The following is a 17,206-nucleotide window of genomic DNA, read 5'->3' on the forward strand; positions in this document are numbered from 1 at the left end:
ATACAGATTTTGCTTTTCCTTTATATCAAGACAGATTTGCACAAGTGTTTGCAATAGTTTGTATACAACCCACAGTCCTTTATATATATATATATATATATAATAAATTTTGTTTAGATTTGTTTTTAAGATGGAAGTGGTCACGCTAATTGGTATGTGTACAGGCCCAAGTGATCCATCGGCAACACACTTATAAATGCAAATTTTACAGGCAAGCACATTTTCATACATCTATCTGTATCTGCCTGTAGACAGATATAGTAAGAAAAAAAAAAAACAAACAAAAATGAACACAAGGAAGTCTACTTTGTCAAGCTAACCCCTTATGTACTGGTTGTCATTTTGCTTTTATTGCAGAGGTACAAAACGGAGCAACAAACGTGAATAAAACGTCATAACCCTTGTGAAAATAATCCAAACCCCAGGGATTACTTTCAAAGCCTCTCAAACGTAGACCTTAGTCTGGGACTCTATTCTGCTTTTCTCTTTTTCAGTGGCTCAGGTTTCTACTAGAAAAGACAGATTTTATTGGAAAGCATGCTTACTTTATTTTTCTATATAGGGGAGAAAGTGTTCGGCTCTGTGATTAGATGATCACTAACATCAACAATAGAAATCAGATACAATTTTGGTTTAAAACAAAGAAAAAAAAAACCCCACACTCCTGGGGATCTGGCATTGGCCAAACTTCCTTTGGAAGATTCCAAAGTTAAATCCCTTAAAAAGGAAAGGGAAAAAGAAATGAAATGCCAGTGTCTTTATATCCACAGGGATAGAGAATACAGTAGTCCTCTCAGAAACCTTTGCATTGGTGCAGACAAGATGACTGGTCAGGTAGGCTTTGTTAAAACACAAACCAAAAATACGTGTCTAAAAATTAAGAGGACTTAAAAAACTGACACAACATGTCACTGGAAAGAAGGTGCAGTCTTCTGCCTTGCTGGAATGAACACACGATGTTTCAAAAATAGCAACCTTTGGTTTGGTAAAGTTTTTTTTTTTCTACTACTCAAGACATCTTATATGGAGTACTCGGAGGCAAAACAAATGATTTTGATTTTTTTCTTTCAAAAAAGGCCTTCATGATGGGCACACAGTAAGAATTAAACTTATTTTTTTAAGAACGAAATTAGAATGACATTTTACTAAACAGGGGTAGAGGTGGCAGGAGGGAGGGAGGGGATGGGCTAAAAGTTCCCTTGTTACAACGACAGCCCTCTATCAGCACGCTGGAGTTCCGTGCAGTAACTGCTAGTAATTAATTGCACTGTAGCATTTTAGGCCACTGATGTATCAAAACTCAATACTATTAAGAAACTCTGATTTATAAAACCATCTCTCTCTCTCTCTATCAGGAGGGAAGCAGATAAAGAGGAGGGCATGTAGCTCCCGGAATCTGCTGTCTGTAAGACCCATGGTTAGGATTTGGGGAAGAGATGAGCAAACTCTAATCTATTCGGTATCTTCCAGATCTAGGGCTCGCTGGCACTACACTAAGTCCCTGGATGGACTTAAGTATGAAATGAAACTCGTCACTGGTACTGACTGAGGAGGAAACAACTGTTCAGAACCAAAACCAAGGCAGGGCTTAAATGAAATGAGATCATGAACATGGTTTCCTCTTTCCACTCCTGAGCATGGTATCATTGAAATTAACTGTGGAAGGGGCAAAGACACTGTTAGGAGCGAGCTAGTATTTCAAAGGGAAAGGGGCGGGACAGGGACACATGGATAGAAAAACCAATTAAAACTTAAAAAATGAAAAACAAAAACAAAAAACAAACACATGGAAGCGAAGGCACTCCAAACTATATAGATACACTATACATTGCTAGAGTTATTGTTACAATAATACAGGCCGGTACCTACTGTACAGAGTTAAAACTATATGGCTTTAAAAAGCTCGTCTACATTTTGTCTGATTATTAAACAGAATCACTGCCCTGAACAGTAACTTTTTGCTCATTAATAACAGTTCCTGGGTCCACATATTTACATACAAAACAATAAAACTTAAATTTAAAAACACTGAAAGAAAATATAATGTACAAGCTTGAATTTGGTGAGGAGCTTTTATTATTATTATTATTATTATTATTATTATTTACAAAAAGATATTCAGAGACCTGGATCTCACTTGTATAAAAGAGTTCTGTGATACCGCCATGATCCTTGAGAAAGAAAAATCACACACCTCAGCCCTCACACACACACACACACAATAAAATGAGAGAAAAGCATTGTACTTTTCTCTCTTCTTCTCTTACCCCAATTATGGGGGCAAAGGAGGGGGGAGTGTTTCCCAAAACAAGCACAGATTTTTATGGACTCTAGTGGGTATACCAAGTCCAGAGTAGTGTCTGTGTCCAAATGTTTGGCTGGGCAGTCTGGTGTGAAAGCAGGTTTACTTCTCTGTCAGAGACCTGCTGTTCAGCTTCTTTATAAATCTTTTCTGAAAATGGTCTATCAAAGCCATTCCCTTTAGGAATTACCCAGCCAAATACTTTGATTCAGACTTCTTTCAAATCTTAATTAGCTCTCAGAAGCCCATTAGAAAATGTAAAAGTCAATTTGTTTGATTTGGTTTGACTGAGTGTGTTTCCTTTCTCACGAACTCTGATACAACCAGAGGTTTGAGAAACCCTTTTTGTGGCCTAAGAGCTTAGCTAAACAGTGAGTGAAAACTAAGACGGCTCACAGTTGCCCTTCCGGGTACTGGTTCACTTCAGCAGGCAGTAGGACTCTCTTGGAGAGTCACACACACTTGGTTAAGAAGCAGGACAGGGAACTGGGACCTGCGTGAGGGCCGCCAAGAGACTCCACTTCCCAATCACAGGGAGGGCGCAAGACCCCGAACATGACCTCAGGTGGCAATGAGGGTGAAGGGAGGCTACACACAGTCTAGGGCTCAGCTCCTCAGCCCTGCAGTCATCAGCTAACCTTGGAAGGTGTGTAGGGAAAGAGTGGTAGAAAGGAAAGGCGGCCATCACTCAAGTGATCTTTAAATGTAAAGTACAACTGATTGTGCCTTAAAGATTCATAGGTCAAGTAATGGCCCATAAGCACCAAGGTGACTAAGGTTCATTTTCGAGTATATAAGGCCCACAAAGATGGCAACCTTAAAAGTATAAAACAAACTAGTTGTGAAAATCTATTTCCTCACTGCAAACATAATCCTTCAATCCTCTTTGCTTTCCAAGGAATATTGCTTTTTCTTCAAAAACAGAGACTGAGTCTTACACCGTTCACTGATACACAAAGAGAACAGAACAAAAACTCTTAACTGGGTGTGGGGGGAAACATTCTTCTTCTCATGCTTCAACCAGTTGATTTTGATACTGTGGACAAAAACAAAAACAAAAGGCAGTATTGAATCTATGTATATATAACATATATACATACACACATTTATATAATCAGCTTTCCTATAAAGTCAGCAGTACACGTGACTGTTTATACCATTTTGATGTGTAGTTCTTAAAATTCCTACCATCTAAAATCATAATGGTCTATCTGACATACATCAATAAATAAAAATTTAAAAGCATGAGGTTAAAAAAAAGCTGAAATTAAATACAGATTTCTAGATTTGGATTTAAAATTAGAACTATGTGCAGAATGTGGCAATTTCTGCAAGCTCAATTTGTAATTTAAAAATATGAAAAATAAACCAGTAGACTGTTACAGTTCACATTATTTAACTATAATGTCCTCTCAAGTGTCTCTTTCCAAGGGAAGCAACTTTGGAAACAAGTCTGGACAAATTCGTTCACAGTGCTGAGATCTGGCCTTGGCCTGTGCCCTTCCTCCAGGTTCATCAGCTTTTGACCGCTGCAGCCAGAGTGACTGGCTCAACACCCTCTCAGCCTTCTCCTAGGCCACTAGGTTAAACTGTACTAAGATCTGCAGAGAATCTTCAGTCAGGCAAACAAAGACCTGCACTCGGAGCAGCACGCTTGCTCCTCTGATCGCCTCCTCTTGAGTTTCTTCACCACTAGCACTGATTATGAGCAAAACAAGACCTTATCAAGTCAATTAAGAATCTTCAAACTTTATTGACCTCCCTGGGTTACATACAAATGATACACATTTCCTTTTTTGTCTGCCACACCTGCCACCAATATGCCAAAGTCAAGTCTTCAAATACCAGAGGATATGGATTAATTTTACAAGTGACATTTAAGTCCCCACTGAGTTATACCTGCTAAAGCTCCCAACCAATTTCAAGCTGTGCACTAGCCCAAAGTCTTACACTTGACTTGAAAAGAAAACAAAGTTCAAAAAAACTTCAGCACAGAACAAAGTCTTCTTCTTTGTGGAAGGGGCATGAGGCAGGAGTCCTGTTTTTAAAGTATACAACAGCAGACTTTTGATAAAAAAGATTGTCGTGGGAGAGAGATTGTGTGTTCTAGTGCTCCGCTTCCCTCCCCACAACCCCTCCCACCCCCTGGATCTCCCTCAAAGTGAGAATACAATGAAATTGGTTTGTATTTATAGATATTTTACAAGGTTAAATAAGAACAACAATAATAATAAAAAAATTGAACACTAAAATGAGCAGGTTTTTTTTCTCTTTTTAATTTTCTTTCCAAACGTGACCAGTGTTGCTGAGTGACACTCAAGTAACTGGTGGTTTTTCCTGTGCAGCTGGCCGCTGGGGCTGTTCAGGTGGAGTTGGAAGCTGATGCAGAAGCAGCGCTGTTGGTCTGTCCACGGTCTCCAGCATTAGCATCTGCAAATCAAAAGTCCCGAGAGAGCATGAGCAGTGCTGTAACAGCCCGAAGAGAAAAGCACACTGCCCGAATTGCAGACTGTGAGCCGGTGGTCTTCCAAGCTGTATCTAAAAATGTTTTAAATATGGCCAATACCATGAAATCCGAATTTCTTTCTGCTTAGAGCTAAACCCATGCCTTGGCCTGGTCCTGGTGCAGGAAAGATAGTGTCTTTGAGTTAAGTTATAGACTTAGGGGGCCAGACCTCACTTATGTCAAAACTCTTGCTACAGCTGGGATTAACAGTACTCAGTTGGGAGTCAGCTCACTTGAAAATAAATGAACATCGCACAGCTGCGAAACTTGCTAAAAATTCTGAACCGTGTTATAATGTGCCATCTGCTTAAGTGTAAAATGGGTGGAGGCAATGAATGTAATACGGGTCAGTGTTGAGGCAGAAGCACTATGCATAAATCAAGTTCAGCTGTTCACTTTCTAAGTCCCCCCCCCCCCCTTAAACTCCATTATTATTCCACAGCATCTATTAACATTTAAGCAGTTATTTAGTTGCATCTGGGGCAGCACTGCCTCTCAGGTAGGCAACAAGACTGCTGTTCAGTCGGCTAGTCCAGTCACGTCCCTGTGTCATCATGTATGTGACTGTTAATACACAGCTGGGCAAATTTTCTCCCTAGCACTTCATGCTAAGCCTTGAGCAAGAAGAGAAGTGGCTTGACTGGGATGGGTAACTTCTATGAGTCATGAGCCATGACTTCTATGAAGTCATACTGCCCTTGACCATACAAGCTGGTGACACTAAAAAACAAGTCCAGAAGTTTTGCCTCCCTAGAGGCTATAGCTATATCCTATGATGAGTTAAACAACTGTTATGGCTGAATGTAACATTTGGTCCTTGGATCTTTCTTGTTTGAATTTTCTTAATTAGAGGAAGAAACAAAAAAAACCCAAGAACACAAAGGAACTCTTCACGTAAGGATTAGGTGTTCAGTTTATCATTCCAATGGCTACTCTATAAAAACTAAACTTCTTTTCTAAATTCCTGATTTTTCCTGCCCTCCAGCCTTCCTTCTATATATTTAAGTCAGCCTTTGGGGAAGAAATGTTTGTATCTCTTAATTTGGTTACGTGTAATTCATTTAATTTCCTTCAAAACACTTAATAGCTACTTCTACTCCTATTTTCATGCAAATAAGCACAAACATTACAGCACAGGGTCCATGCACAGACCATATTACATTCATTAACTCATCGGTATGGCACATAGACAGGTGGCAGGGTATATGACACAGAACGTTTCTCCAAGGGCAGGTACATGCCTTTTCCAATAATCAGTAAATAACAATGTCTAAAATGTTTTCTTCATGACTCCTGGTCTTTCTTAGATATGTCTTTCTTAGCAGGAATTTTACTCTTCAATGATCATCCAAATTCTATCATCAGGGATAACATCAATTTCTGTCTATGCACATGTTGTAAGCCTTCCTCAAGAAAAACAATCATTTTTGTAATTCAGGCACAGGCTGCTTAAAAAACAAGTCTAGAAAGAGTCTGAAAGGCCACAGAGCTATTTCAGAATTACAATGTTCTTCACAAGTCCACACTTATTGTGGCATTTCCCGTGCTTTGGCGGACGCTCAGAAACTATGCGTGATCATCACCAAATAGCACTCCTCTCTCATTTTTTATATGTTCTGGTCTTCTTCGGGACTTAAGAGATTTACCAATCATGAGGAATTTATCTGCTTGACCATTTAACAAATATACCAGCATTGTTAGCAGCTCTGGCCATGTCAGCCATCAGCTACACTAGAGGACAACCACTAAGGCTCATCTACAAGGCCATCCAGCTCATTATGTAAATTTACTCTTTAGAAAAATCCTATTGTGTGCATGTAACCAGAACAAATTCACCTTCCGAACAATAAAATTTGAAAAGACACTTAAGCTCCTCAGATTTGTCATTTAATGATATATTTCTTCTCTGAATTATCTCCAAATCACTTAGTAACTAAAATTCTAACAGCTCATTACTTTGATTACAAATATCCTTGATACCTAAAGTCACACGACTGTATTCATTCATCAAACAAAAACACCTTTGCCCACTGAAATGAATTCCACTTAAAGTCAAATTATATATGTCCTTGAGAAAAAGAACTGAGATCTGTTTTTCAGAGGCAGACAAAGTATAGGGAGGAGAAACGCAAAACAAAGAAAATATAAAGTTCTACAAACTCAATAGTAGCTCCAACAGAACACCTGGCTTAGTGACTGAACAAAACTACATTTCAGATGCTCTTCTTGGTACATACTTTGTTCCTACTGTCAAATCAGAAACTTTATTTTATTACAAAAATTTTTTTTGAACAATTTTTTTAACATTTATTATTGAGAGACAGAGATACAACATGAGCATGGGAGGGGCAGAGAGAGGAGGAGACACAGAGTCTGAAGCCCGCTCTAGGCTCTGAGCTGTCAGCAGAGCCCGACACGGGGCTCGAACTCAACAAACTGTGAGATCATGACCTGAGCTGAAGTCGGACGCTTAACCGACTGAGCCACCCAGGCGCCCCTTATTTTATTTTATATAATTGAATATGGGCCTTTTATAATAAAAACGTTTATTAATTACAAATTGTCACTGGATTTGGATGTTTACTGTAATTTCTATAACGTTTCTTCTCAAACATTTAAACAGTGACTGTTTAAAAGCAGCAAAATTCATTTTGCTCATTTCTCTTGCATTCCCTTCCCTTTAACATTCATACTGGTAAAATTGATGCTACATGGCATTATGGTTTAAAGGATAGGCTAACGTCTTTTGATTATAAAGCATCCAACTCAACTATGAATAACCACAGACTGACTATACAGTCTCTTGTTTTTAGTCTTGAGATGCTATTTTGAAATTCACAATGACACATCTTTCTTAAATCTAATCTAATTCCACAAACATGGACTAAGAGACCCAGCAGTACAACTTAACAGCTGTGTGATCCTGTAACAGGTTATTTAACCTATGTCTTAATTTCCTCATCTGTAAAATGGAGATAATATCACTTGCCTATGAAATAAGACCCATAAGGTGCTTTAGCACAGTACCTGGGTTATAGTAATTGTTCAATCAATGGAAAGGTAAAAGAGACATCTAAAAATACATAAATTTATAGTTTAGTGTGACTGCAATAACCACCATCACCACCATAATAAAGGGGCAGCAACTGTTAACATCTGAGTGCTTACCAATGTGCCAGACATCATACTAAGTACACTGCAGCATGTCATTTAGCCCACAGAACAACCCCAAGAAATAGGTATAATTATTGCTCCCATTTTGCAAAGGGGAAAATAGAGGCACAAAGAAATTAAGTAATGTGCCCAAGGTTGCAGAGCTGACAAGCGGGAGAACTGAGTTGAGTACAGAGGGATTAGAGAAGAGAATGATGGCCTTTATGGGCAGTACAGGGGACAGAAGAAAGGATTTCCTGGCAAAGGGAGAAAAGAGCTTAAGGGGACTTTCATTCAGACCCAACTCCTATGTAACTGATTTACTACGATTTCTAAAAGCCTATTTCTATTATCTAAAAGGGTTACTCATTAAAACAGATCTGTGAATTTATGATATGAATTAAAAATACAGTTATTTTATTTCCTAATTCTCAATCTATATGGGGTATACAGAGATACAAGTGTTTTGGAAACAACTATAGAGGTGATATTTCACTGACATCTAAGCTTCTTAGAAACCAGTGCCTATTACCATCCTTCTAATGCTACTTCAGAACCAACCAACCAACTAACCAACCAACCAACAAAGGACAGATTTCAGGGAGAATGGAGAGAATAATCAGCTTTGAGGAATGAAGGTATAAGATCATTCTTACACACTGTGGTAGCCGTTTTCCAAGATGGCCCCAATGAATCATGCCTCTTGGATGTCAATACCCTAAGGTAGTCCCTTCTCCCAGGAATAGGGCTGACCTATGTAACCAATAGGATACTGCAGAGGCAATGAATGGTGTGTGATTTCCAAGGTCAGGACATAAAAGACACTCTGGTTTCCACCTTGTCCTCCGTTCTCCTTCTTGGATCACTTGGTTCAAGGGAAACCAGCTGCCACAATGTGACACTTTAGCAGCCCTATGGAAGGTACACATGGTAAGGGGACATGCAGCCAGGATGGATTCACCAAGCATATAAATGAGCCATCCTAAAAGCAGATCTTCCAGCCCCAGGTAAGGCTTCCAATATCTGGAGCCCTGGCTGACATCAACCTCATAAAAGACTCTGACCTAGAATCATCCAGCTAGGCAGCTTCTCAATTCCTGACCCATATAAACCATGTGAGATAATAAATGTTTATTCTTGTTTTAAGCTGCTAAATTTTGGAGTATCTTAATCTGTAGCAACAGAAAACTAACACATACACATAGGTCAAATAAGTTAAATGCCAGGCAGAATTTACACTCACAAGCCCATGAGAGCATCCCTGACCAACTCCCTTTATAAGATTAAGTATGCTCCTAATAAAACATAAAAAAGGCAAGGAAAATGGTATCAGATGATCAATTGTTTTTTCCCCTAATTCTAAGAAGATTCTATGGTTCTGTAGCTTTTGTGCTGGATAGCGCAAAGGGAATTTGTGTACGTATTTACTGAAACCAACTTTATTCTGTGTGGCTTCAGAGACAAAAATGACAAGTAGGGCAACCTCATAGTGAAGCCAAGAGTGAAGCCCTAAGGTATCTGGTTCTCAATAAAATTCATGAGGGTGCAACTTTTGTCCCACAGAATTTTTAAGCTTATTTATTTATTTTGAGTGAGAGAGACAGGGAGAAAGAGCAAGAGCATGTGCAAGAGTGAGCAAGGGAGGGGCAGAGAGAGAGAGAGAATCCTAAACAGGCTCCGTGCTGACAGTGGGGCTTGATCCCATGAACCATGAGATCATGACCTGAGCCGAAATAAAGTTGGCTTAACTGACTGAGCCACCCAGGCGCCCCATGCTCTAGAGAAAATTTTGATGTACAAAATTCCATATATAATACACATACATTTTTCTCGGAGAGGAACCATAGCTTCTCCCCTACCTCTCAGCCTTTCAGAGAACTGTCAGAGTGGCAAGATAACTGAGTCATGGATTCATTGAGCAGCTGTCTCAATACTGAGGAAACTGTCCCACCTAGTTGCTCAGGTCATAAACCACAAGTGATCACCAGGATTCTTTCCTTTCCCTATCCCCCTACATCTAATGCATCAGCAAGTACTGTCTATTCTCCCTCCCAATGTGTTTAATCAAATGTACAAATGGCAAGGGGAAGGAGAGTGAATGAAAAGTCCCATCTTTATAAACTGTTGCCAAAGTGTTTAAATGAAAAGAGAGTTAACAAACAAGGAAACAAGCTGGGAGGGAAGGACAGAAAACATAGGAGGCTGGGTGTTCCAAAGGCCGTGCCACCATGAATCAGCATTCTGCAACTATGGGTTTATAAAAGATAAAGCCTTCTAAGTAATATAAGTGCTCACTGGCCCCGCAGCAACAATGGAAATGTTCTATCTACACTCTCGTATAGGGTGGCTGCTAAGCTACATATAGTTACTTAATTTTAACTGAAATTAAATAAAAATAAAAGCTTAGTTCCCTATTTATCCTAAACATGTTTCAAGTTCTTAAAAGCTATAAAAAATCATTAAATTTTTAGTATTTTTATCATTGACAGATTAGTGAAAGAGCATATTTCAAATATATCAAATCCTTTTTCTATTTTACACGTACTTTATAAGTGTATTTGGCTAGCTTTAAGTACACTTTTATTTCCTTATTTCTTTTATTATACTCTCCCAAGTCCATTTTATGTTGCTATTTGCCACTATTGTCTTTCTATTAACAGTTAGAAATGTCTCACGACAGGTCAACTCCTCTAAAAGATAAAATTTTGGCAGCCTGGGATATGTTACTTATACTGTGTAGCTAACTCAGGAAGTTCCTATTCAAATTGTTCCAAGTGGAAATATCTTTATTAAAAAATATTTTAGATATTAGAGTTATTAACTGACACAGGAATAAGACCATTATTTACAGAGAATCAAATGGATACCCTAAACTGGTATTTAAATTGAAATCATAACCTACATCAATGAAATGAAAGTATCATCTGTAAGGAAAAGGACTCAATTTTCATTTTTCTCTTTATAATGTCTACTATGAGTTTTTGACAGTTTTGGGTGTATAATAATGAGGGAGAGGGAGGAGGGAACCCCTCTTCAGCAAAGCATCATTACCTCTTTTTTCATATTTTTCTGAGGAAAAGATGTGCCACAAGTAGTTTCAGTCATTTCAAAAATAGAACTGCAATTCAGATGCTAGTGAGCCAAACTAGTCCACTAGCAAAGTTGGAGGGCTTGTCAATAAGACTGTTTATATTTTATCTGCCAGCACCAGAGAGGTGTTCTGGGCTCAGGCATAGAGGACATTGAAGAAACGTGGTCATTCAGGGTAGGGAACTGAAGGTCATGGGGACACAGGAAACACTTTCACCTAATTTAGGAATAAAGAATATGCTTATATGAATATAAGCAGGTGACTTCAGGCAAGAAACTAAGGAATATTTGAAGAACATCTAAAAGAATATTTGATAGGATGTTCATCAACTTAATCAACTTTTGCAGGGGGGGGAAAAACCCAGGTACAATTTTTGACTCAATGGGAGAAAACAGGTTTTGAATAAAAAGAAACAATTCCTGGGGTACCTAGGTGGCTCAGTTGGTTGAGCCCCCCCGACTCTTGATTTCAGCTCAGGTCACGATCCCAGGGTTGTGGGATTGGGTCCCATGTTGGGCTCTGTGCTGAGAGTGGAGCCTGCTTAAGATTCTTTCTCACCCTCTGCCCCTCTCCCTCACTCGTGCACTCACTCACTCTCTCTCTCAAAAAAAAAAAAAAAAAAAAAAAGGAAAAAAAATTTCCTGAAAATAATACTTAGTGCTGCTCTGATGAAAATAATAACTAAGCTGGTTTGACTTTAGGTATCTATATAAAAAACTTGCCAAGTGAACTTGAAACCTTAACACAGGATAGGTACATCCTCATTGGTGTCAGTCATTGTGTCAAACTGACACATGTGGATGGATGTATTTCAAACACAGAGCCAACAGGAGGAAATGAGTATAGCACTGTACCTAAAAAAGACACCCACATTCTTGGGCTACCAAGTTAATAATACCTAAAAATACATGTCCACACATGCACACAGCACCTTCTCCACCCCCACTCTGGGCTGGCTAATGTTAAGGTAATGGAGAAATGGAAAAATATATCCACTGCCAGTGGGCAGTGTAAACTGGGACATACTTTCTGGAAGGCAATTTGCTATGTATCAAAAACTTAAAAATCTTTCATTATCTTTTGACTTGGCAATTATACTTTTAAAGACTGAGATATAACACAAATGTCCAAGTAATTAAGTTAAATAAATTATGGTATAGGCTTAGGATGTATAGTCCTAACCCCCTACCCCCTGAATACCATAGCCCATTAAAAAAAAAAAAAAAAAAAAAAAAAAAAAAGCACGTCTCACTGCCCATTCATATATAGACTAATATGTAAAATGTTACCTTTCATTAATCTTAGGATTGAGAATATGGGAGGCTTCTCTTTTCTACAATAACTATATATTATGTTTTTAATAGAGAAAATTCCCCATTTTTAAAAGTTATATACTATTAGAAATTCCATATATATTTGGGTTAAGATAAAGAGACAACAGAAAGGACATGGTTAGGAAATAGAACACCTGAGGGCATACCCTCCAGATTCTACAATCAGACAAGATATGGATTCAGCTTTCCCAGAACACACAGTACAGTGGCAAAGAGACAAAGGATAATAGTACCTGGGGAGGGGATGAAAGGATGGTAACCATCATTTTGGAAAGTATTTGATATATGGACTTAATTTGTATAATATTTTAACTCTCAAAATCAGTGAAAACAGACAATGGGAGAAATTATTCTGGGTGTAATTCTGCCCACCTAGAAAGAACTGACTGGCGATGTAGGTGACAGGAATTCTGGAGTAAAAATAACTGTAGTAGCAAGTAAAGGGAACCACTGGCCCTGGCTAACTCTGAGCCATGACTTTAGTCAATGGATTCAGTCAATGGATTTCAAAAAGTTCAGGAAACAATAGGTATGATTTTATGGCTATAGTCTTCAAAAGGGGCTCAAAACCGACAAGAAACAGAACATCAGAAAAAACAAAACTCTGACCAAGCAATTGCAAATAATCTCAATGCAAAGTAAAGGGAGAAGAACCAAAGAAACCAACTGAAAGGGTTTTCTCTGATAAAGTCATAATTTTAAATATAGATAACTTTAAGAGGGGCACATATCCAAGGAAGAACAGAAAATAACAATATGAACCTGTAAGAACAGGCCAGTTTCGGTTTAAATAAGGTAACAGCATAAGGTTTTCAAAATAAGGTCAAGAAAAGTTAAACCCTCTGACCAGGTAAAAAGACAGAGAAGACAGACCTTGTCCAACTCCTATCATGATTCCCTTTTCTGTTAGAAGGGTTTTCAACCTGGAAAGGATATAACAAAAATCCTAATAAACAAAATGCAGCCCAAGGAAGGTGAGGGCAATCTATACATTTTAAATGTCTTTAAACCCAGAATCAAAAGTCCAAGAAATAAACTCTTAAATGGATTACAGAAACCCACAGTGGACAAATAGTAGACACTACAAATTTTCCTAAGTCTTAAAAAAAAAAAGTTTAATTTCCATTGATAAGTTACCTTTTTGATGGAAAACATTTCTTGAAAAATTTCCTGATAACAATAAAGCATTTTATAAAATTTTTCATAACATTATTATACACATAAGCATTGTAAAGTTGGTCTATAGCTAAGCAAACAAGAGGGGTAAACAATCACTCAAGAGGCCACCAGAAAAATAATTTCTAATAAGCCTTGCCTAATACTATTTAACTTATTTTATCAGTAACTTGGGTAATGGCAAAAAAATCTCTAAGTAGGCCCTGCCTTGCTTGTACTGTTGGACATAATTTATTAGTTGCTTAAAAGGAGGCCAAAAATTGTTATGTTTATGGAATGTGTACATGATATATAATTGTACAGAAAACCTAACTCCTTGACACAGAACATATTCAGGATCAGAATCTGAAATCCTCATTAATATGGAGGGTAGTTGGTCATCATAAAATTTGAAGGACTTTTGGGTGTAAGGATTGGGCTGGTTCTATATAATTCCAGAGGAGGAACACAGAATGGAAGAAAGTATAGGGGACAAATTTCAGGTTGAAAAAAGGATAAACTTTCTAACAGAAATACAGACAGAATATGCTCATTCTTGCAGTAATGAGCTTCCAGTTACTGAATATACAGAAGCATGGGATAGATGGCTAGTTCTCACCAGTCAGTAAGGTGAACTGAAATCAGTGGTTTTTATTTATTTTTTTTTGAATGTCAATTAGTATTTTATTTTGTTTTTATCAATTACTATTTTATTTTTTTTCAATATATGAAGTTTATTGTCAAATTGGTTTCCATACAACACCCAGTGCTTATCCCAAAAGGTGCCCTCCTCAATACCCATCACCCACCCTCCCCTCTCTCCCACCCCCCATCAACCCTCAGTTTGTCAGTCCATAGACAAACATTAATTTTGGCACTTGCCAACATGGTACATAAGATTTGATGAATATTTCTACAAATGTCTATAAGCTCATAATTATTTATAATTACATAAAGATGGAGATTCCATAATATATCAAAACAATTTCCTCCTGTTGACCATTCAGATCAGACTGGCTCTCCTTGTTGTTATTATATAATTATTCCTATTTGTATCTCTATACACGGTAGCTTTTTGTCTTCTATTAAAAGTATCCTGAAGTTAAGATCTCCAAAGTGGGGTTAGTGAACTAAAAAGTATGAACTCTGGTGGTTCTTGTTATATACAGTAATGCCTTCCAACAGGTCTTAAATCAATTTACCTGCAGTCATCACCTGAACTCTGAATACAACACTAGTTTAAGCACTTTTATACTTTACATCTTCTCACAAGTCTATGTAATGAGTATTTACTATTCCTGTTTTTTATGGATAAGGAAACTGAAGCCAAGAGAGACAATAAGAGCATGTATATTTTAAGGTCTTATTAAAGAATATAACCCACATTGCCAAATTCTTATTTAAAATATAAATAATCATACATACATATTTATTTAAATATAGACAGCTGTTAATGTTGCATAGTCAATTCCTTCATCTAGATCAGCATTTCCTGAGACACGTTTGGTAACATACTTTAGTTCTCACTACTACCCCAAAAGAAAATGGTTTCCCCCTGACTATACTGTGGGGTTATGCTGTTGGCTTACACCATGGGGCGCTTAAAAAGGTATCCTTATGAAAACTCATTATTGCATTTATTATTGGAATGCTGAAGGGAACTTCATTTAATGTATCTCTTATAGTACCAAATCTGAGGCCCCAAGGGAGAAATACTCAAACAGCAGGGCCAGAAACATTTTGCTTCTCCTAAGCCATCAGTGTGCTTATTTAATGAACAATGGGAAATTTTAACAGGTAGCATTTCTTTATTTACTTTAGCCACTAGGAGGAAGCTCAAGGCAGTATCTGAAATCCTCTTTGGTAAATATTAAGATACTCAAGTATCTTCTCCCTGTATTAAATTCCTCATACTCTATTTTACTTCAACTTTGAAGTAAACTCTTAGGACAAGAGTCCAATGTCATTTCCATATTTATACTGAAAGCTGATTTCAACTGCTTTAAGAACACACACACACACACACACACACAGTAAAACCTTGGATTGCGAGTTCTTCAAGTGTTCTGCAAGATGGACAAACATTTCTAATATATTTTAACCTAATAAACGAGTGATGTCTTGTAATAAGTGTAGTACCTGATGGAGAATGTCATATGACCACAACTCAGCCAATGGTTCTTGAAATCCAATTTGATACACAAGTGCTTTGGATTACAAACATGTTTTCAAAACAAATTATCGCAAACCAAGGTTTTACTGTATTTTTTTGGCAGCGGGTGTGTGTGAGGGGGAATCTGCTGTAACTTGTTATCAATGCAACATAAAGATCAGGTTATACTATGCTTCGACCAGGCAGATAATATGCCCCAAACCTTACTTTAATTTGTCTAGTATCTCATACTAAGGAAGTCATTTAAAATTACCCAAAACTTACCAATCATAATTCTCATTTGTATTCATAATCCAAAGCAATTCTAACAAAACTCCTGGAAACTAGCTCAACAAGTAACTGCATTAATTCAGGGTTAGGGGCTGTTTCATGTTTTGAACAATCAACCTACTCTACTCAGGCCAGGGATTTATTGTTTATTAATAGCTCATCTAAGCAATTCTATCTTGCTTTTAAATAAATTGGTCATAGTTTAAAAACATTTATATTTAAAAAATTTAAAGCACAATTCAGCATATATTTGATTTTTACAATATTACTATAGGAGAGTACTGCCACTCATTTTACGGGTTGAGAAAACTAATAAGACATTACTAAAACTAATGAAGTTCATAGGACTTTCTCAAAGTAGCATGTGCTGATGGAACTAGAACTAGAAAAGAAACCTTTCTAGACTTTTTCTGGAATGAAGGTAGGACATGGACTAGAGTGAAATGTTTCTCATCTTTATTAGCAATGTTCTAAAAAAACTTTGCAGAGGAACAAACAACTGTGTGTCAGAAAACAAGAGATGAATTATGACCTTTCTGCTGAATGCTAAGAACTAATAAGGAAATATTTTATCTCTCACAGCATCAATGCCCTTAGGCAAAAATGGGTCTGATCAAACTCAATTCAATGTAACAGATGATTTAAACCTCATTTTAAACAGCATCTAGCCATTCTTCGGAGAACCTTTAAATTCATTAGAGAATTGGGAGATTTTCAGAATATCTGCAGTTCTCACAAAATCAGGCCCCATTAGCTGGCTAAGGAGACTAGCAGTATACCCGAGCTCTAACCTAGGAGACCATGAGGGCATTTTTTTTTTTTTTTCACTAATGAGATCTAGTCACTTTTGATCTAAATCTTAGTTAAGTGTATTTACACTACAGTTTTAGCCCTTTCAAAATATTAAATTATACCAATCTATATTTATACTTCTTGAAAATTTGCCTCTCTAGTATATATAGTTTACATTCAGAGTGATGGAACTAAAGTAAATTACCTTCAATATTATTACATTTGTACAGATTGTTTCCTGGTACAGGTATCTCATCTGACCTATATTAATCAAGAAATTATTTGAAAAGAATGATTTTTAATATAACAACTAAGATGACAGAATTTAACATTAAGATATTTACAATTTATATCTAAAATATTTATGGCATTTAAAGTATTTCCATGCTTTTTGGAAATAAAGCAACATTTTATTCACATTTATTCATTT

The 17,206-nt window shown here is 37.2% G+C and overlaps 1 protein-coding gene across 3 annotated transcripts in view; it reads right to left on the reverse strand.

Annotated features, from left to right (window-relative positions):
- Positions 1–637: 637 nt before the first annotated feature.
- The window catches only part of GSK3B (glycogen synthase kinase 3 beta), a 190,544-nt gene continuing 173,975 nt past the window's right edge, over positions 638–17,206 (reverse strand). For 2 of the 3 annotated variants that reach the window (XM_015064612.3, XM_015064613.3), the window contains one exon: positions 638–4,732. In XM_015064612.3, coding sequence (XP_014920098.1) covers positions 4,665–4,732 — 68 coding nt within the window. In that variant the 3' untranslated portion in view covers positions 638–4,664. Of the gene's footprint in view, positions 4,733–13,259; positions 13,310–17,206 lie in introns of all 3 variants that reach the window. The other variant, XM_027060929.2, reaches the window with a different exon arrangement.

The sequence above is a fragment of the Acinonyx jubatus genome, chromosome C2, assembly GCF_027475565.1.
Source record: "Acinonyx jubatus isolate Ajub_Pintada_27869175 chromosome C2, VMU_Ajub_asm_v1.0, whole genome shotgun sequence".
In the NCBI taxonomy this organism is placed as follows: Eukaryota; Metazoa; Chordata; class Mammalia; order Carnivora; family Felidae; genus Acinonyx; species Acinonyx jubatus.